The sequence below is a fragment of the Leptopilina boulardi genome, unplaced genomic scaffold, assembly GCF_019393585.1.
Source record: "Leptopilina boulardi isolate dan_hultmark-lab unplaced genomic scaffold, ZJU_Lbou_2.1 LbouV2_229, whole genome shotgun sequence".
Classification (NCBI taxonomy): domain Eukaryota; kingdom Metazoa; phylum Arthropoda; class Insecta; order Hymenoptera; family Figitidae; genus Leptopilina; species Leptopilina boulardi.
The window spans coordinates 1023048-1046504 of NW_026137784.1; the positions used below are offsets into that span (position 1 = coordinate 1023048).

At 26.0% G+C, this 23457-nt stretch overlaps 2 protein-coding genes across 12 annotated transcripts in view; both read left to right on the plus strand.

The window, feature by feature from the left end:
- The window catches only part of LOC127280018 (glutamate-gated chloride channel), a 40774-nt gene extending 22714 nt beyond the window's left edge, over positions 1–18060 (plus strand). For 2 of the 11 annotated variants that reach the window (XM_051302714.1, XM_051302724.1), the window contains 7 exons: positions 14679–14748; positions 14833–14986; positions 15120–15202; positions 15281–15415; positions 15559–15711; positions 15943–16232; positions 17727–18060. In XM_051302714.1, the coding sequence (XP_051158671.1) occupies positions 14679–14748; positions 14833–14986; positions 15120–15202; positions 15281–15415; positions 15559–15711; positions 15943–16232; positions 17727–17960 (1119 nt within the window). In that variant the 3' untranslated portion in view covers positions 17961–18060. Of the gene's footprint in view, positions 1–371; positions 440–6762; positions 6831–14678; positions 14749–14832; positions 14987–15119; positions 15203–15280; positions 15416–15558; positions 15712–15942; positions 16233–17726 lie in introns of all 11 variants that reach the window. The other 9 variants (XM_051302713.1, XM_051302716.1, XM_051302718.1 and 6 more) reach the window with 9 other exon arrangements.
- Positions 1–23457, plus strand: part of LOC127280026 (ragulator complex protein LAMTOR3-A) — an 86943-nt gene that overhangs the window by 22558 nt on the left and 40928 nt on the right. The gene's annotated exons all lie outside the window — the stretch shown is intronic.

Here is a 23457-nt window from a genome sequence, read left to right on the forward strand (position 1 = left end):
GGTTAACAGAATAAAAAAAAAAAAGGGATAAAATATATAATAAATGAAAAAATATAAATAAAACCAAAGGGGGAAATAAAAGGTACCAAAGGGCAAAATCTAACATAGAGGCTAAGAAAACTGATAGCAAAGCAAAAAAACAAATGACTTATTTTTAGCAAACTTAATAAATTGAAAATTTTTAATGTAATTAAAAAAAAAGTGTATAAAATTTATTTTTTGGAGGCTATTTTTGTTTTTGTTATTAGAAGAAATGAGAGTTTTTACAGATGACAGGAAAAACAAGAAACGCCACTTTTAAGTCACACAAAAAACATTGATAGTGTTGCATTGTGACTGATTAATTTATGTATTCTGTTTTGCTATGTTAGATGGGCCCGCGGTTGTTCGCGTCAACATATTTGTTCGAAGTATCTCAAAAATAGATGACGTTACAATGGTAAGTTAAAAAAGACACCCCCCCCCCTCGAAAACAACAGATATACACGCACACGAATATGCTGGGTGTTTGCCAATTTTTTTTTTGTTTTGTTTTTTACAGGATTATTACTATTATTATTATTATTAATCTGTATACCAGTTTATTATATTATTGATGTATGTGTCAGTATAGTAACCCCCTTTATCACAATATGCTATCTTTGTCTTATCCTATATACATACACGATTATACAAGTTTCTTATATTTTTACATATATCAATGAGAAAAATTTTTCTTGATACGAAATTCTTTTTTTGTTTCAAAAAAAAAAAAAAGAAAAAAATGTATTTGATTCAAATAATCGACAATTATATGAAATAAATATTTACTTCACACTCAGAGAAATGGTATATTTGTCTCTGAGCCTACTAACTCATTTATTTGTTGCAAATATTTTTTATTTCATTGAAATAAAACATTTATTTGAGGCAAAGAAAAATTTATTTGTGACAAATAAAACTTTTATTTACGCCAAATAAATAAGTTAGTAGGCTCTGAGACAAATATACGTTTATTTAACTCAAATATATTTTATTTTGTTCAAATAAATCATTTCTCTGCGTGCAAAAATTTATAATGAAATACTCAAATCTGATTGAAAATATTTATTTCATAATAGTCAAGGTATTATTTGAATAAAAATTTTTTTTCATTTTTTTTTTTTTTTAATTGAAACTATGAAATAAAAGTTTCAACACTTCATAGAAAATTAAAAGGCATTAAAATAAGCTGCAACACTTATTATTTTATAATCCAATTTTGCTTATTTTAATCCATTTTGGTATTAAAATAAGCAAAATTGGATTAAAATAATAAGCCTCATATTTTTTATTTTTAAAAAGTTTTAATTTGCATAAAATTTAATATAATATAAAATAAAAATATTTTTTTTGTTTTTATTTTATATCATTAAATTTTATACAAAATTTTTTTTATTCAAAATTTTAAATTTAATTTAATAATTAAGTTTATAATATGACTAATAATAATATTCATATATATATATATATATATATATATATATATATATATATTTATGAATCAAATTAGGCCAAAATTTAAAAAAAAAATACATTTTTTAGTTAAAATTAATTAATATGACAAAAAGAATTTTAGATTTTTTCTTTGTAATTATTAATTTAATTTCTTTGTTATTATAATTTGAATCAAAGAAAATTTTTGCTCAATGTTGTTTATTTAGTGCCACTGTAAAAAGAAAATGTTGTCATTAGAAAAATTATGTTACGATATGGCAATAATTTCTTCTACTGTGATTAATTCATTATTGCATTTATCAATATTTCTATTTTTCTTCATTATTTTACTTTTTTTATATATATACCTTCTTTAATTTAATATTTTTTTCACAAATATTATATATGAAACTTTTCAAACCTATATATATATATACGAACATGTTTGTATCTCGCTCAGCTATTAAGATTTTCTTATATATAAATGGATGTAAGTTACTTTTGCATCTGATTATACATATATATTACGTTATTTACCTTTGTTGCTCTCTATTCATATACAAAAAATTTGACAAAACAATTATTATATACAGAGGAATATTATTTCATATATCGAAGATAAATTTTTTCCCTCTTATATATTTTATTAGACCTATGCGATTGCACTATTCCTATAATAGATAAATATTCTGTCTAGAAGTTTTTTTTTTTATAGAAATTTTTTGATAAAATATAGACAATATGAAAAAACGAGGTGAAAAAAATTTATCTTAATTTTCAATATTATTCGTTTTGAATTTATTTATTTCTCAAACTAGCATAAGAGCATGGGGTAGACACGATCGTGTTTTAAATAAAAAATTAATTTTTGATTTTTACATTCGTAAATTTTTTTTTAAATATTAAAAAAGATTGTTTAAATAACATTAAAGGTATTTTTTTTAAATAAGTTTTTCAAAACAACTTTTTTATACTTTGGAAAACAGTGAAGAATTCTTAACTTTTTCATACATTGATAAAAAATTCTTTGATTCAAATAATCGATTACTTGACTATTGTAAATGAACATTTTTTTTGAACCTAATAATTTTTATTTGAGTTAATTAAATTTTTGTTATACAAATACAGTTTATTTAAATTAAATAAAAACGATTTGGTTCAAGTAAATATTTATTAGTTCAAGTATACATTTATTTGGTTCAAATAAATATTTATTAGTTTAAGTATATATTTATTTGGTTTTAATAAATATTTATTTGGTTCAAGAAAATATTTATTCGATATAATACTCAACCGATTATTATTTGAATGAAATAAATTTTTTGTTTCACTGTATTTAATTTTAATAAAATTTGTTAGGATTAAATTTTTTTTTTTGATTCATATGAGCATTTTGTACCTTTGAATGTGTTTAGTTATTCGTAAAATACACTTTTCTATATTTTTTGAATGTATATTGAATGTACCGTCGATACACTCTATCATATATTATTAATCAATTGTTAAATGTCATTATGATTAATTTTCAATAAAGGATATAAATTTCTTGTTTAATGATTATATATAATATATATTTATATGAATAATGAGGCATCATGTGTTGGGCTCGATTCCGTGTGGTAGATATTTCGTTGGAATTTTGCTCAGCGATTCGCGTGTGTTGATTCCTCTCAGGACGACATTTATAAGCCCTCACGATAAATAGAAACAAGCATAAATAATTTTTTATATATAAACCGCAAACATATTAAAGGGAATTAATCATATATATATAGCTCAAAAATACTGAACAAAAAAGTTAAATTCCATTATTGAAATATAAATTTTGCAAAAGATGTCTTTTTAGATATATGCACTAAATGGCACATCCATTCCATTTGCAGTAAATTAAGATATGTATATACATATAGACAAAAAGTAAAATTGGGTATTTAGATTACATTGCCTAATTATTTTATTATATATTTTTTTTTATTTTTTTATTTATTTTTTTATTTATTTTTTATTTATTAAACAGTTATTTATATTTAAAGTTTTATTTTTTTGTATTTATTACTTTTTCAATTTGTTTCCAATTTGAAATATTAAAATTTAACTGTCACGTGAATAACTCAAAAAGAAACTTAATTTCTTTTTTTTTTATAATATTGAAAATAAATAGTTTTTTAGTTGTTTTTTCAAATTTTTTTCTAGTTTTTTTTTTTATCTATTAATATAATTTATTTTCTTAACTAAGTACCTGACTTTCCTTTTTGCTTGTATATATATATATAGATTTATGTAGATAAGAGAACAATAAACACAAAATACAATTCTGTTCTGTTTTTACAAAATTTTGAACGTCTCTATCACATGTACATATTTATTCACATTTCTATAGGTTAAATATATTGTAGCCAAAATAGAATTTTCCAATTAGTCGAGCACTTGTCCAAAAATATACGTTTGCAAATAATCTATAAATTATAAAAAGAAATTTTTTTTAAATTTTTTATCTTAATTAACATGTTTTAAAAGCCATGAAAATTTAATAAAAATACAGCTGTTGGGATTAGAAATTTTTTTTTTTTTATTATTACTGAAAAATACGGTAAAATTGGTGTAAAGAATTCACTTCTTGCGACATTTCGATGGCTTGGATTCATCATCATCAGGTTACATAAATAGCTAATCAATAAATAAAAATAGTCAATACAGTATAATATTTTTGAAATCGAAGCACTGACATGGTTACATACTTCGTGTAATAACTTCGATTTTGAAATATTGTAAATTTTTAGTTATTACTTTGATATTTACAATATAATAATATTTATAATATTAATATTTTTTTATTATAATTTATTTATTATTAATATCTATTATTATTTATATTGTTTTAAAAAAAATTAATATTTTTATTTTAAAAATACTAGAAATTAATATTTCAACATAAAGATTAACACAATATTTCTTATGAAATTAGTGTATATACATACTATAAAGACACTCCTATACACAATAATTTATTATAAATTTATAAAATTAAATTGTAAAAATAAATTTTTAAAATTTTATAAAAATTTCATAGAAATAAATTTATAAAAATAAATTTTGAACAATACTTTTTATAAACAATAAGTAACTATTTTTAATATATATATATATAATTCACGTAAAATGATAATTAATTAATATATAATAATAAAATGTTTTATTTGAATTTAACTAATACTGAGTTCGAGACTGGTCTTAAATAATTATTGTCTCGTTATGCCATTGACGACAAATTGCCTCAAGTGAAATACATTTTTTTTTCAATAGCTTTTTGATAAAAAAAAAAAAAAAAAAAAATTCACATAATTTGTGTGAAAAATAACCGCAGCAAAAAAAAATACTTATATCTATTATTTTAAAAAATAAAAAAAAAATTACATGAATAATTACTTTTACATAGTTGTGAAAGCTAATAATTAGCTGTCACAGTAAAATGTGATGAAAGTTAAATTTTTTTTTCTTTTCACCATCAGGGCGTGAAAATAAACGACGAAAAGAAATATAAAATTTATCGTTGAAAAGTTTCCAACTCCTTGTTTTCCTTGGTATAATATTTTATTTTTATAACCATCTGGTTGAAAAATTCTTATTATTAGGTAGGATATGATTTGGAAGTTTTCTGAACATTTTTTATTTGATATTTTCTAATATGAGATTTCAATTTTTTCTTGTAATCGAGATTGGCTCTCGTTACGTAACCTTCAGGTAGAATAAAATTGAAAATAGCGGAAACTGTGCTGATCTTTACTCCAAAAGAGAAATATCTAAAAAAAAAAAAAAAAAAATCTCACGTAAATCTTTATCATCTCTTTCGTTCTCATAATTATTATTGTTCACGTACGTGAAATTTGTCAAAAAGAAGTATTTTAATCTCTCTTATAACAATTATAATTTGCATTGAACTCTTGTTTCAGTATAATGTAATCGAGATAATATGATAATTATACAGACAGCATACATTTTAGTTAATATTACCCAATGAGTGTTGAACAAGTTCATTTTTTCTTCGAAATTCTTTTTTTTCAACTGTATTTTCATTATAATTTTTCTGAATTATTAAATTAAAAAAAATATTTCTATTTTTCAAATGAAATTTTGATTTTGTTGACTGATAAAAATGCAAATAAATTAGATACAATGTGGATTTATAATAGATTCGAGGTGCACACTTTCACCATAATAAATTTTGGACGTGTAATTTCGGTAGAACGTGATTAGCAATTAATGAAATTTGTGTTTTGCGCGAGAAGCTATATGACATACTCTGATTATGGAGGAGATTAACAACATTTTGCAGATAGTTTAGTTTCGATTTGCGTAATTTGCATATATGTATGTATTAATACATATATAAATTGACTTTTTTTTTATATAGATATATGATTAAATTATTTATTTCATTTATATGTATTTTCTATTTTAATTTTCGAAATTTTCTTTAATTAATTCTGAATTTAATTTTATCTAATTCGTTCATTAAATGAATTAGTAACTAATATAATTAAATGATTTAGTTTTTGATTAATTTTTAGCACAGTTAATTTAAACGGATCCAAATTTGATACTTTTAAGTTAACTGTGAGTCAAAGATGACTAATTTTTAGTAGGAAACTACTAAATTAATTTAGAAAGGTTACTATTTTAATTATTAAATTTTACTATTTGAAATAGTATACGGAAAAAAAGAAAAAGTAATTTTTACTACTTTCGGAGTAAAACGGAAACTGTCCGGTTTCTGCGCATCTCTGGCAACTTTTACTCCAAAAATAGTAAAATTTACTCCAGAAATAGTAAAAATTACCTTTTCTTTTTTTCCGTGTAGCATTACTAAAATTAATTAGTAGTTTTCTACTAACATTTCAGAGGGAATTATTTCGTTTAAATGCGATGTTTTTTTTCAATCATACGTCAAAAAAAAAATGTACTTTTCCATAAAAGTACATTTTAGTATCTTTCATGGATTTTTCCATCATATCCGACCCCTTGACGAGATAAAGGCATCGAGAAAAAAATCATCCAGGAAAAGAAAATCTAAACCAAAATGACAAAAAATAAAAACCAAATAAAAATGACAAAAATAGAAAAACCCAATAATATTTATCATTATCAGTTATATAATTCCAATAACCCGAATCGACAATTAAAAAAAAAAAAAAAAAGAGAAAAGAGTGAAAAATAATGAAAAAAAAAACAGCTCAAGTACAATACCAGAAATCTAGGGTGAAATTTTAATAATCGAATTGTTTTGTTCTGTTCCGGCGACATAATTAGATGGCCCAACAAAAGTAGACATCAACATCTACCTTCGCTCAATCAGCAAAATTGACGATTATAAAATGGTGAGTGCAAACAAAAATCATCCAGCAAGGCATCCGTATATCCACACAATATGTACTATATTTCTATATATAATAACGTCACGTGTATATGGATACGTAAAATTTGCACTTCTTTGTATACTGTACTTGTATACTATATTTATATATATTATATATAATAATAATTATTATATTGTACGTACATGTGCGACGGGCTATTTTCGAAAGTGGATGTGTGCTAGGTATATAAAGTTGCGTTGACTTTTCGATGTCATTTATTGTCATGTGTATATCTATATAAAAAGCATATAAGCACAATATTATTTGTTCGATTTTGAGTAATTTTTTTTTTTTTTTTTTTAAGTAATTATATTATTTATGTTGTAATAATTATAATAAAGATTATAGGCCAAATTTCTTTACCGAAAATTTGTTTATTAAATAAAATTAATCAAATGTCCACCATTTGTAATAATTCATCTCTCACCTGAGTTGCAACAATTTCTCCGCAAGAGCGCTAGTATCGTTAATTAAGCAAACTCGAACAGAAAAGAAAAATCGTCATCATTTTTAAATATATTTAATAATAAAATGGAAAAAAAGGAACACTTTAATTTACTGTTGAAATAGTTTTTAAAAATAATAATTTTAAAGAAATAGAAATACTTAACCTCTTTAATTTTTAATTTTAAAATAATTATTTTTAGTTACTTGATGTAAACTTGATAAGGGAAGCAGCCAAAACGTCGTTTTATTTAATAAATAAATTTATAATAAAGGAATGTGACCTATAATCTTCATTTTAACTTAATTTTTTTTTATGATACCTATAGTATGGTACACGATTTCGCGTTTTTTTATATTTATTATTACACTGAAAAAAAATTTATTTCGATTCAAAATAATCCGTTACTTGCCTATTATTAAATAAATATTTATTTGTATTAAATAATTATTATTTAATTCAGGTAATTGTTTATTCGTATTAAATAATTATTTAATTCAGGTAATTATTTATTCGTATTAAATAATTATTTAATTCAGGTAATTATTTATTCGTATTAAATAATTATTTGATTATAGTCATATGTAATGGATTATTTAAATGAAATAAATTTTTCTTTTCAGTTTAACCAACTACAACTAAAGTGCCGTATAAATTCAATGAAATCTTTTACTTTACTTTTATTATTCTGGAACTGTTTTATAATAAGGTCTTTACTATTTTTGAGAACATAAAGTTTGTTCAAACAAATAAATAACTAGCTTAATATTTATTAAATAATTAAAATATACTTAAAGATATCCCTGCTTTTTTTAAAAAAAAAAAGTGTGAATGAATTTGAACACAGAAAATTAAAAGGCATTAAAATAAGCTGCAACGCTTATTATTTTAATCAAATGCTTATTTTAATCCATTTTGGTTTTAAAATAAGCAAAATTGGATTAAAATAATAAGCGTTGCAGCTTATTTTAATGCCTTTTAATTTTCTGTAAAAATCTTAATTTTCATTTTCAAAATGAAAAATGAAAAAATTTTCAATTTTCAATGCGTTTAACGAGTGTGTCTATTAATAACGAGAAATTCTTTTATTTGATTAGTTAGTTTTTTACAATTTTAAAAATAATTTTGCATTTCACGATTTTATATATTGCACTCACGAGTGGAATTGCGCTTACGTTGGTCAATTTTTCACATCAGATTTGTTTATGTAAATAAAAATTTTCTAATTTAAATTTATAAACAAAGTAGAAAATGGATGCGGAATTAAAAAAAAAAAAAAAAAAAGTAAAGAATATTTATTACTTTACAAGTCTCATAAGATTATATTAAGCTACGAAAAAGTAAATTTTCTTTTTAATTTAATTTCATAAGATTAATTTCCAAATAATATCACAACTAAGGACGTACAAATGTTAAAGTTTCTCTGCTAATTACGTTTCGCACGCTAATTCTACAAAGATGAAACTTAATATATGTTTAACGTAAAGTTTGAAATAAATTTCAAACAAACGGAAATAAATTTCTTATTTTACAAATAATAATTTTAATTAGATGAATCCAATTAATAATATAATTGTTAACTTTTTTATTTTGGACCTTTTTATCATTTTAAAATCAATTCGATTCTATTTGAAATACAATATTTATGAATTTCGTGTTTGCGTTTAAAAGTAAAAAGAAAAAAAAAAAAAAACGAAAAAAAACGTGAATTTGTCTAATCTGACATATTGAGTAGGTAGTTTTTAGTGTTGTAAATGCACGCCATAACGATGTTGTGTTGATATAATCGTGAGTTCAAATTTTCTCGTTTAGCATTGTCAATATTGATATTTTCTTGTATAAAATTTACGTTGCATTAATCGCGCAAAAATAATTGATTGTTTGTAAAAGCATTCATTGTGATGCACATCAGCAATTTCAAGCAATTCTTATATTTATAATAAACAAGGAAGAATTTATGCATCATTAACGGAATTGGCTAAATTTTTTTTTGTGTTAATATTAAGACAAAAAAAATTTTTTCACCGAAAATTATAAGGTATTAAAATAAGCTGCAACGCTTATTATTTTAATCCAATTTTGCTTATTTTAATACCAAAATGGATTAAAATAAGCAAAATTTGATTAAAATAATAAACGTTGCAGCTTATTTTAATGCCTTTTAATTTTCTGTGTTCTGATATAGTAACGTTGTTGTGTTTTTATTGTTGTTTGTTGAAAATTTTAATATATCCTCGCAGATGGTTTCGTTTTTCTCCAGCGAACGATTTGATAGAAAATTTTTTTTTTTTTTTTATTAATATATATTAATTAATTATCGATTAATCCTAATTTACAAAGGAGGGTAATACCAAAGAAAAAGAAAAAAAAAGAATAGAAGTGGAAAAAGAAAATTATAGCACATCACTTTCCAGTAATCAGAAATTTAACATAAAATGTGTGGCTTCTTTTATGGGCTTATAAATAAAAATGTCATTTTTATTCCAATATATTCCATATAAAGTTGAAATTCAACAATTCCCCCTTCCCATAGACTACCAAAGACCCTTGCCACATCGCTTTCACACTCACACTTGTGAACTATTGCTTTTCAATTCTTTCTCTCACACACTCTCTCTCTCTCTCTTTATCTCTCTCGAGCACAAATTCATCATTTTTTTTTCTTCTTCAAATTTCCAATTCTTTTAGGCACTTAATCATCACATTGGATTTTCTATACACGCCTTAAATATATATATATATTTTTTTAATATTTATTATTATTTATTTTTCTCTAAGACTTTGATTTTATTCTAATTGCGTTATTTTACTGTTTTCGATAAAATAAGAAATAATTTAATTAACATATTTCCATGCATCAAAACTCGGCGAGCAAAAAATCTAGTATATATCTCTTTGTTGATGTAAAAAAAATATATATATATGCGTGACTTTTTTTTTTATGTTCTTTATTCTGTTTTATTGATTTTTCACACCCTCTTTTTCGTTAAAGAAACATTTTATTCTTGCCAATATAATATTTTATTTGAAGTAAATAAAATTTATTTGAATAAATTAATTTTAATATTGAATTTACAACGAATTTATTATATAGATTTTGAAATTAATTTTTATATAGTAAAGTTGATTAAATAAAATTTTTTTTTAATTAGTAAATAAAATATTGACGCAATTTGTAGCTTATCGGAAAATAGAAAATATTTCTATACTAAATATATTAATCAGATGATTATAATTATTGATAAAATGTGAATTGAAATTTTCTCTATACAAAGATTTTCATTTCTGTTTTACGTGTTTCGCAGAATGACCAGAAGAATGAAATATATATAGGGAAGATATGGATTTCGTTATCAGTCTATTTCCTGTCATTCATTTTCCGTTTCTATTGAGATATATGGAGAAATGGGAACACGAGAGGAATCGAGTTTGTCCAAAGAGAGTGTGTGAGAGAGAGAAAGAGAGAGAGAAGGAAAATATTGCGATAGTGCGAAGACGTTAACACACGCGTCTCCATGAATGCACGTTGTTGACTGGGTTTTATGTGTATACCACCGCCACAACCTTTTTATATACTCGAAATAGAAAAAAAAGTAGGTCTTTTAGGTCTGGGCTATTGAGACTAACAATTTTTTTAAGTATACCTTTTTTTATTAGCTGCAGGAAAAAAAAATTTATTGTGGCAACTACAACTCTCCCAGATAGCACGTAAGCTTGCCGCAAGCTTTAAATGTCCCACCTGACCCAAGGTTGCATGGTAAGCTTACCGAAAGATTGCAATGTAAGATTACTGCAAGATTGGGCAATAATAATATTGCAAGATTGCTCAGTAAGCTTGCACGGTAAGCCTGTCGCAAAGTTGGTGCAAGGTTTAACAAATAACCTTGCCAAACAGCACAGAAGGTTGCAGCAAACTTGCAGCAAGCTTGCCATGCAAACTCTGCTCGGCAACCTTATGGCAAGCTTGCGGAATATAACCAAAAATAGTGCTCATTTTCAATGCAAACTTTTGTGCTGATTGGGTAAGGTTATTGGTAACCTTGCACCAACCTTGCCACAAGCTTACCGTGCAAGCTTACTATGCAAGCTTGCGATAAATCTTATTATGCAATCTTGCAGTAACCTTACACTGTAATCTTTCGGCAAGCTTACCATGCAAGCTTGGATTAGGTGAGACATTTGAAGCATGCGGTAAGCTTGCCGTGCAAGGTTGGCAATATTGCGCGGCAAGCTTGCCGCAAAGTTGCTGAAAGGTTACGTGATAATAATAGGTTCGAAAATATTTTGGTTTTATTATAAAAAATTCTTAATTATTTCTTACCTTCCTTATTTTTTCAATGATAATTATTGTCGTCATTTTTATTAAAGGCCGAAACGACGCAATTGATTGAAAATTAATATTGGGGAAAAAAATTAATAATTATAAAAAAATTAAAAAGAATAAAGATTTTTTTCTAATTCTTTGTAATTAAGCGAAAAATGAATATCTCATTGTTACAAAAATGAGTAGACATCGTTATGAACTATCAAGTTTTTTCTGCGGAAAATTTGGAAAAATAAAAAAAAAATTTGAATTTAATTAAAAATATATAATGAGCTTTATTGCTTTCGAACTTTTAATTTCCCGAAAAAACAAGTGAAAGAAAAACAATTCTTAATATCTATGAGAACGAGAAGTTATAAGCGTAAATAAGTTATTATAAACAAATGAATATATATCTTCTTTTTACCCTTTCGTATTTCTTTGTCCCATTTGCAGGCATTTTCATTTGTTTAAAAGGACATAATAACATATATATATATATATATATATATATATATATATATATATATATGCCTTTGATGGAATGAGCTTAGAAATATATAATAATCCCAATCGTATGTATCAGGAATGTACTGTATTCGTATTCTCTAATGTGTATTTGTGTGTGTATCCATTGCATTTTTGTTTTTATTTTTCGTGACTGTAATATATTTTTACTTATATAATATTATTTCATATCAATTTTTTTTTTACATATGTAAGTAAATATTGGCTTGCATATTGTATATATATATATATAAAAAAATATTTATAAATATCGGAAAAATTATTTTATTTTTAAAAGAAGATTTTCATCTGTTTCGTTTCATTCTTCAGATATTCCACTTTTGCATCTTTTTGCCCTTCAGAAACTTTGTTTCGAGAAAAAATTATTAAATTCTTTTCAAATATTTTTTTGTTCTTTTCTTTATAAAAAATTCGGGTCGCAAAACTCGTTAATTTCCTCGTTAGAAAATTAAGCGATATATATATATTAGGAGTGGCAATTTTAAATACTCGACATATTTTATAATGTACTTTTAGGTGTGTTGGATTATATATATATATAGGAAAACGAGAAGAGTGAGGCAAAACGGAAGGATGATAATTAATATGTTTCAAGAGAACATTTATTATCACGAAGTAAAATCTTCAGTATCTTCGCGAGAAAATAAATCACTTCAAAGAAACTGAAAAGAGAGTTTGTATATGCCGGCTTAAAGGAATAGCGAATAATTAATAAAACTTTGACGGAATAAAGCAGCTCGCGCAAATGAGAATATCCTCTGCAAAGTTTAATATTCCGTTAAGATCTATTAAAAAACATAGGACAATTTACAAATCATGTTTTCCGAAATATATTTATTATATTTTCATCTCAAAACTTCGTTTCTAGTAAAAAAAAAAAAAAATTTCTTTTATAAAAAAAGGAAGATGAAATCTTTTTTCCTTTTTTTTTTTTTTTACCAATTATTTTGCTTTCAGCTTTTGTCACAGAAGGTATGACGTGATGATATGCGAGGCCAGTCTCTACCCCAGGATATTATTATTACACAAATCTTGTGTGTTATTGAATTTCAATAAATCGACTAAAAATCTTGGTGTACGAATTATAAAAAATAATTTTTAAGAATCTTTATAGATTTTCTAAAATTCAAATAGAGGAAATTTATATTTAAAGAAATATAAAGAGAGGGAATAAAAAAAAAAAAGTGACGGAATACCATCTTGAGCAATATTCAATCCGACTAATGGAAAGCGAAAACTATTTCGGTTTTGAATAATCGATATTAAATCTGAATTTTCTCAAAATAAAATGCTTTTAATACATCGCAAATAAATAAATAAAAATTTTTTAAAACAAAGAAAATAATATAAAAATATCCCATTATACATATATATATAAGAAACAAAATCCCCCAACGAAATTAGAAGGGTTTATAAATGACACAAAACCCTGACTTTTATACAATTAACAGAAACACTTTTATACATGTTAAAATTAACGAAACGCTTTTGATAAACATATTTTAACATTATCCATTTTTAATGAATTCTTTATTTATTTTTTGAAATAAAATAATATAAAATCAATTAACGAGAATTTGATATTAAAAATATAGACAGAAATTGAAGCGTACTCATAGTTATTGTTTGACGAAAATTTTTTGATAAAAAAAAAAAAATAATTTAAACGAATAATAATATGGAAGAAGATGCAGTCGACCAGATCTCTCAACGAGCTGCGATCGAAACCGTGAGCCAAAATGCATGCTCGCCACGTAAAAAAAAAAAAAAAAAAAATGTAGACTTCCCTTCAGTAATTTTTCCCTTTGTTGCTTATATATTCACGTATTTTTGTCGCTCAATGTTGCTTTCGCATGGATTTTTCTCGTCAGCTTTTAGCATTATTTCTTTGCCTTTTTTTTAATGCTTCAAGTAGATTCGGCCAAATAATAAATAGAATTGCTCGAAAACCACCCCTGATTATAAAAGCTTTATTAGATTTTATAAATTACTTATATATGTATATGATAAAAAAAATATTGTGTATTAGTTAAATAATTTTTCATAAATAATGAATAATAATTTACTGTACTTAAAAAATATTCAAAATATTTTGATTTTTACATTTAAAAATAATTCAATTATTTTTAAATTGTTCTACATTTTTTTTTGAATATTTAAATATATTTTATTTTAAAACTTTAAAAAAAATATAATAATATATTTTGTATTTATTATATATTTTTTTAATTATTATATATAATTTTGTAAAAATTATATTTTAAACAAAAAATAATAAAATCGAATAAAAATGCTTTTTGCGCATTTAAAGGCATGTTTTTTCTCTCTTTTGAAGAATATATAAATTCATTTCCAAAATAAACACATTTTATTTATTTATTTAATATATAAAGCTGCAAATAGAATACTATAAAATTTATAAAATAGAAGTGATAGTCAATAGTAAAATAAAATATTTTCTTAGTACGCCCCAGCATTTTTAGTTAATCTTTATTGATTTGTTAAATAATTAAATAATTAAATTTTCTTATAGGAATACTCTGTTCAACTAACATTTCGAGAACAATGGATAGATGAAAGACTTAAATTCAATGATTTTGGTGGTAAATATTAATTTATATTTAAAATATAATTTTTTTCTATTAAAAAAAAATATATTTTTAATTTTATTTGTTTTTTTTTTATAGGAAAACTTAAATATTTGACATTGACGGAAGCAAATAAAATTTGGATGCCTGATTTATTTTTTTCCAATGAAAAGGAAGGTCATTTTCACAATATCATTATGCCCAACGTATACATAAGAATATTTCCAGAAGGATCTGTTCTTTACAGTATAAGGTATTTAAAATTTTTTTTTAGATTTATTTTTCCCATTGTGTATTTTTTATTTAATTCATTTATTTTTATGCTTAAAAAAAATTAATTATTATTATTATTGTATAATATTAATGGAAAGCAATGATTGTTTCAGAATTTCACTCACATTATCATGTCCAATGAATTTGAAATTATATCCACTTGACAGACAAGTCTGCTCACTTAGAATGGCCAGTTGTGAGTATAAAATTTATTTTGAAAATAAAAATAAAATTCTAAACGTATTTATTAATTTATATTAATATTAATTCACAGATGGATGGACGACGGACGATTTAGTTTTTCAATGGAAAGAAGGTGATCCAGTTCAGGTTGTAAAAAATTTACACCTACCTAGATTTACACTGGAGAAATTTCTTACAGACTATTGTAACAGTAAAACAAATACTGGTAAGGAAAAAAAATATAGTCATCATTAAAAAAAAAAAATTATTTTTCCAAGTGAAAAAAAAATTGCAAAATGTTGACATCTGGTACTCTTTTTCAAGGGACAATAAAATTTGTGAAAATTGTAATTTTAAAATTTGTTTCAGGTGAATATAGTTGTTTGAAAGTTGATTTGTACTTTAAGAGAGAATTCAGTTACTATCTTATTCAAATTTACATTCCCTGCTGCATGTTAGTCATTGTCTCCTGGGTGTCGTTTTGGCTCGATCAAAGTGCTGTTCCAGCTCGAGTTTCACTTGGTAAGAAAACTTTTATTATTTACAAACACAAATGTGGTTTGTCAAGTCAAGAGAATTCTTTAGTGAATGCATTAAAAAAGAAATGTGAAGAACCCTGAAAAATCATAAATATTGTAATGTAATATACAATTTTTATTATTCTATATAAAATGTTATATATATACAATTGATTTTTGAAGAAGAGATAAGTTTTAATTTAACATTGTAATTAAAATGTAATTATCTATCTAGGAGTGACAACTCTGCTGACAATGGCAACACAAACTTCTGGAATAAATGCTTCACTTCCGCCAGTCTCCTACACAAAGGCAATTGATATTTGGACAGGTGTTTGTCTAACCTTTGTGTTTGGGGCACTATTAGAATTCGCATTAGTAAACTATGCGTCTCGAAGTGATATACACCGTGAGAATATGAAAAGAGAGTATCGAGAAATGGAACATTCCGCATCGGTGGATCCAACCACTGAGCTTTTAGAAGCTGATGGACCTACCAACTTTGCCATGGTCAGCCTTGATCTTGTAAATTTTCTCTAAGTATACCTTAACCATTTTAAATCACAATGAACAAAAAAAATGCAGTTGAATATTAATCAATGCAGTTATAAAAAAAAAGTTATTTAAAAAAAAAGTAAGAAACTATTTGGAAATTGATACAATGTCAACTACAATTTTTTTTTCAATTTTAGTAGCCAAGTAGAATTGAAAATCGAAATAAGTGAAAAACCTTTAGATTTTTAGAACAAGGATTCTCTGAAAATTCCTTTTTATATATCCGTAAACTAAAATTCTAAATGTTTTGTTCGTAGAAAATTAGAAATAGTATATAATGTTGCCAAAAGCATAAAACTGATTTAAAAACATCAAAATTTTTCACAATAACTTTAATGCTTTTGGCAAAAATTTGATTTCATCGCAACGAAAAGAACACGAAGAGAAGTAGAATTTATTTTCGTCTCAGGAGATCATGAGGACCATATCAGAATTTCGTTTCTGTTGGTAAATGTTTTTTGGCTGTTTAGTAAAATCTACACTAGTGTAACGTTTGTAATTGTAAGAATCAATATTTTTGCTCGCCGAGCCAGGGTTCGTTTTGATTCCAACAAAAATAATAACAGGATAATTACGGGTTAATTACAAAATTGAACAAATTATTTATTTACAACGGAATTTACAGGTGACGAAAATATACATGCGTACAGATAAATCGCGGAAGTCGGTTTCACACAACGATTCTCGGCGTTTATCGCGATACGTTGAGCCGCGGAATCGGCATCAATCTGGTAACGTCGCTTATTTGAGCCGCGCATTAACGAAATCGACTTCAACTCGCTGCAATGAGCCGTGAAATCAATTGAAATACTGCCTAAAAATTCGCGATATTCTGGTGAACTACGAGTAAAACTCGTGTTCTAATTATACGAATAGTAAAACTCTAAGTATATCTACAAACGTTAATAAAACGGAAAATTTACTGTGGGAATACAATATTTCTTTACTATTCATTTGTTACGTTACTTTACCTCTTGATACGTTACTTTACAATATTTCTTTACTATACATTACGTTATATCGCGACACATTATTTTACGATTCGTTACTATACACTATATACACATAAAACCGATATAATGTTCGACGGGTAAAACTCTCTACAAAGATTTTCGGAGTAAAACTCCTTGCAGGTGGGTAAGACCCATCCGGACTCCGTGTAGCACGAGAGTGACGGTCCTCAGCGAGAGCGAAGCTTATATAGCCGATCGGTGAGCTGGGCGCGGCGAAATCGGGTACTACGTCTTTGTGCTCCGCGGTCGGTAACATTATCGACGCGCGATAATATTTAGTACAAATATTTACCGGCCGATTTCTAACTATCATTACACTAGTGTTAAGTAGAATTAACTCTTCTCTCCGTGATGATATTTTTCTCTCGTTGTATAAAAAAAAAGGATATTGGCATGTGGCATGAAAAACTAGATGAAATGGATTTGAATCAAAGGGGTGGGTTCCTTTCAGAAGCCTCTCGTTCAACATCCGGCAGACCCATTGTCTATGGATAAAAGACGGCAGTGCAAGATTCATATCCAGGAGCCGCAAAAAAACTGCTGCAGGTCGTGGCTGTCCAAGTTCCCGACAAGATCCAAGCGAATCGACGTCATAGCACGAATCCTCTTCCCTCTGGTGTTCGCATTCTTCAACCTCGCATATTGGTCAACGTACCTGTTTCGCGACGAAGCGGAGAGCGATTAAACATCAACGAGGAAGCGCTTGGATCAAGGAATGTGGCTCGCGGCCACCTCAATCACTCCCATGCAACGCATCGCTCAAATTCACATCATCAACGAAACAACTATCAACGTAATACTCATGAAGATGATTCGGACCATCATTATCATTATCATCATCACCATCATCATCATCATCATCCAAGGCAACATCGTTCCCATCAGTCTTTATTGCATTATCGACGTGATGCAAGATCACAATCACCATCATCTCCCTCGGGTAGTCTACGTGGACGTTCGCCAAGACGTACAACGTCAAAAATTCGCTCCAGCAGTCTTACATCGCGAAGATCAACGCCATCACCAACGCCCACTGCCTCACCGGCGCAAACGACTTCACCATCGCCACCAACACTTCTCAAGGGAGAGGAACTCAATCGATTTCAACATCTGCCAACTGATAAAAAAGATAGGTGTTTCTGGGGCCTTTTACCACGTGGAAAGATGTTTCGCTGTCATGCCGATGGCAGTGCACGAATTGACGTATGCGCAAGAATCTTCTTTCCATTGGTATTCTTCATTTTTAATCTTGGTTATTGGTCCTGTTACCTCTTTCCACATGAGGATCATACGAACATGCATAAATAAATTTATTGGAATTAAGAGCGAGCGATTGCAATTCAATGTGTATGAATGTAGAAAATTTGTGTCTTCGAAACAGGGTAACATTAAAAAAAAAATAGGGTTTCGTCGTTACTTTTCTTCTTTATCGCACACGCCGATGGGTTTTTCTTAATTAAACAATGAGCTTCCAGCTCAGCTATTCAGCTCAAGAAAAGTGCAATTCACATACTTCGATTTGCTAAATGTGAGATAAAGAGAAGATTTCTGTATTAGGACTTTTTCTTTTCAAGAATTTTCTTTCAGTTTTTTTTTTTTTAAGTTTTCACATTAATAATTTATTTCTCAGTATTTTTAGTTAAATCTACTAAACAAAATCGTTCATTTTAGATTGACTAAAGGCCTATAAGCTCGAAAGACGTTCGCGAATGTGAAACATGAGTTAGAAAAGAACAAAGATATATTTGTATCCTTTTCTATCTCATGCATCTCGTTCGCGAACGATTTTCGTGAATCGTTGGCCTTAAACAAAAGGACTGTTTAAGGCCTGAGCAGAATAGAAACGTAACCAAAATAATGTGTTAGAGAAGGACAAACAATATGTTTATCCTTCTCCTAACTCATTCTTCCGGTTGCGTTTGCAATTACGATTCCGGTTATGTTTCTATTCTGCTTAGGCCTTTAGTCAAATGTAAAGGAGCATTTACAAGTTGTCACAAAAAAATTTACCAATAGAAATGCACAAATCTGATTGGTGGAATTGTGAACAGCCAATCAGATTTCTGTCGGTAAATTTTTTTGTGATAATATGGTAGTATCTTTGACTATAGTCGAATCTGTTCGTTTATTTTTAGGCCAGAAATTTTATTTTCCAAAAAGTAACTTTCATTCTTTTCGTTAAAAAAGGTCTCGATAATTTTGTATTGTTTTTTTAATAAAAAAAAAATGTAACGGAAGAAAATAACGACGGTTTTTTTTTCGAGGGGCGTGAATGTGTTATCATTGCGTGTATCATTAAAAATATCTTCATCATCGGGAGACCGCGTGCCACTAAGTGAAATTAAATTTTCGGGCCCTGTATAGCCACGGCCTGTGAGAAAAATAAAAAAATAAATAAAAAGAACAAAAATCGTACATATACAATTAAATAATATCTACGTATTGTCAAGTAACTCGTTATAATGTTATAAAATATTCAAGATCTCCGGTCCTTCGAGAAATATGTATAATTAAGTATCTTATAATTAAAGACGTGTTCGTATAGAATATCGAACAGTCATATAAAAAGATCAAATTTTTGCTCACGGTGAGGAAAAAGAAAAAAAAAAAAAAAGTTCGAGACCCCTATGTCTTCACCAGGGGAATTTCGTTCTTGATGATGATTCATTGTGAAAAAAAAAGAACACTATAAATAAATTTTCTCATCAGGTGCGATTTTCCCTCCCCACCATAAAACGACACACGATTTTATAGCTCAATATCATCGATATCTCGCTGGACCGGAGAACCGTTGTAGAAGTTTGTCAACGGCGAATCAAATCTCTAAACTAAAACTCGATTTTCGCATTACGAAATGAAAAAAAAAAAAAAATAATACGAATTAAGTGGTGAAAACTATAGGGAACTCTCGCTGAAAATTAAATAAGAAAAAAAAAAAAAGTATGTAGTTGGAGTGTATATATCATAGTTATGTTCCGTGTCTCAAAGAATCCTCGCATTAATTATTTCAACGTTCTTCTCAACAAAAAAAAAAAATCTTCTACATTTTTATTACATAGAGGGCTTTAAAGCATTTTTCAAAAATGATTAGCCCTTTTTTTTCGTATATATATATAATCCCCCAAACGATCTTTACGCACACGTGAACAAAAAAAAAAAATAATAATTACTTTATCATCTCGTTTTTAAAGCTCAATTTCGCGTATGTACATTTTGTTATATTTATTATGTAGTCTATATAAGTTAGAATATATATTTATTTCTGACCAATTTAGTCAAATTTTTGAAAAAGTAATAATTTTTACGTACGATATATACTAAACGTATAACTGATGCAAATGTACAGAGTTGTCAGGTAGAAGTTCCAGGATGTCTTTGCTTTTTTTTTTTTTTTTTCTTTTCTTTTTTTTAAATAGTACAACGCGCAGAGAAAAATGGATCCGTTTTGAAATTCCTGCCTGGAACCATCACTATATAGATTTTAAAGAGTTACAAACACTGTACATAATTCAACACAGATCATTAAGTTTTACAAGTAATTAAAAATGTGCTACTTGCAAAGGGGCTCAAAAATAATATTTGCATTTTAACTTTTTACTGAGAAAAAAACGTTTTTTTATAGTCAGTTATTTTTTTTTATATAAGAAATTATAAATTGAAATTTTAAATATTAAAATTATACAATAATCGTTTTAGGAAAAAAAAAAAAAAAAAAATTTGAAAATGTGAATTATTTTGAGATCCTGTGCAAAAATGCACTGTTCACGATTATACATATACACGATCATACGAGATATTATAAATATGAATATAATGTAAAACATATGTCGTGCTCAGTTAGCATATGAGCACAATAACCAATATGGATTTTTGTACTGTTTGTTGATTATTATTCATGAAGAAAAAAAAAAAAAATAATTCGAAACAAAGGCGCTTCGTTTGCTCGACAGTATTAATGTTTTTCCTCTCAACAATCAAACTGTTTTCGTTCACTTAAATGAATTGTTTCATTAGTGCCAAAATTGAACCAGAGGACTTCCTCCACCCATGGGATATTTGAGTGAATGAAAACACTTTATTAAATATTCGTCTAATTAATAATAGAGGAAAAACATGAAACTCTTACAAATTGCTTTCTTTGTCTCGAATTCTATTTTATCGAGTCATATACATGTTCAAGTAATTCAAGAATGCTTGAAACATATTTCATAATTGGTATATTTATTATAATCTTAAATTCAAATTGAAATGGAATATTTAACTGTCTTTGTATTAATAAAGACAAAAAAAATTTTTTTAAACTTTTTTTCTTTTTGACATTTGTCGAGGTCACATATTAATGACATATTAATGAATATATTTGTTTCTATTTCTTTCCACATCCAGAGAAAAGAAATATATATTTATCTCAGAGGCAAATAAATATTTGTTAAAATAAAATTTTTATTTATGACAAATAAATGGAGACAAATATACATTTTATTTAATTCAAATATACGAATAAAACATTTTTCTGGATGTAATCATTAAATTTGTATTTTTTAAAAAATTTTTTAAATATTTGACTAATTTAATTTTTAATTTTTAATTTAGTAATTTTTATGAAAATATAAATTCTAGCAGTGTCGGACTGCTATTAACAGCAGGCACAAGTTTAAGGAAACTAAGAGGAAATAAACAATTTTAAAGAAATTAATCTATCACAGGGTTTACATAGATAATTAGACCATACTCTATTTCGTATTCGTATGCGCACGCAAGCACAATTCAATATTATTCGCATTACGCACTTCAATTTCACTCCGTTGCATTTTTAATTCGTATATTAAAATTTTTTTTTTTCCTTTTTTTTTACTGCAACGAGAAACATATAATTATAATCAATCTCTAAGGGCCGATTAAATTAATAAAAGACTGATTAAATTAAATTAATCGGAAATAAAAAAATTTTTAGCTACCGAATTTTTGTCAGAATTTTTATTTCTTTTCATGATTTTTATTATTTAAAAGAATTTTAACTGAATTCTCATTCAGATTTGAATTTTTAAATAAAAAAAAATTCAATTCACCGAATTTTAATTGATACGAATTTTTAATGATGTCGAATTTTCATTTCGCCGAAATTACAAATATAATTTTGCTGCAATTTTTTGAAAAATTGAACCATTCATGATTTTCTTGATAATTTCTAATTGGAGAAATTTTTAAAAATTGCAACGAGAAATCATTCTCGTCAATTATTGTTTGTTCGGTCATTTATAATTTCGGACAAATGAAAATTTGGTAAATTTGAATTTTTGTCATTTAAAAATTGGATAAATTAAAAATTCTCTTTACTAAAAAAGTCATGTATAATGAAAATAACTAGAAAAAAAAATTTTGTCAAGGAAAAATTCGACAGTTAAAAATTTTTTTATATAAAAATTTCTATAAAATAAAATTCGAAAAAATGATAATTCGTCAAAAAAAAAAATTATTTCTGATAAAATTCTTTAAAATAAAAATTCTAATGAATTATTTTATGGGATAATTAACTATAATTAATCGAAATTGATGAAATCGGCCCTATAAGTCGCTGAGACAATCGCATAAACGAATTAATTTTCATTTATAAAACAATTATGAAAGCTTTCTTAAAATCTAGATAATCATTAAATAGATTAATTTTAATTAAAATTTTCACATTCTCTTCGAGAATAAGGCATTAATTTTTTATAAAAAAAAAGAGTAACCAAGTTACTAGAGGAGTGAAATTGAAGGTGATTATATAAAAATTCGACTATATTGCCCAAAGAAAGTAAAATGTAAAAAGTAAAATTATTCGTATAACGAAGCGAAGTCCATTTTTGTGAAAAATGTAGACTATCATTTTTTTTTTTCAATTTTCTTTTTTTTTAAGTTAGTGCGTGACACGTAACGAAAAGTATAAAATAAAAAAAACAAAAACCAGTATAGAAGATTGTTTAAAAAAAAAAAGAAAAAAAAAATTGCACCTTGCGTATATTAAAAATGGATTTGACGATAAAAACAAGTATTATAATATGTAAGTTTGTGTGTCACCAAAATTTTATTTCCAAAAAGCCCACAATGAATGAATTTTAACCTGTGCACAGAAAGTTATGTCGTAATCACGTATGAATACTGAATGTTGGATATACAATATATTATACGTAAATATAAAA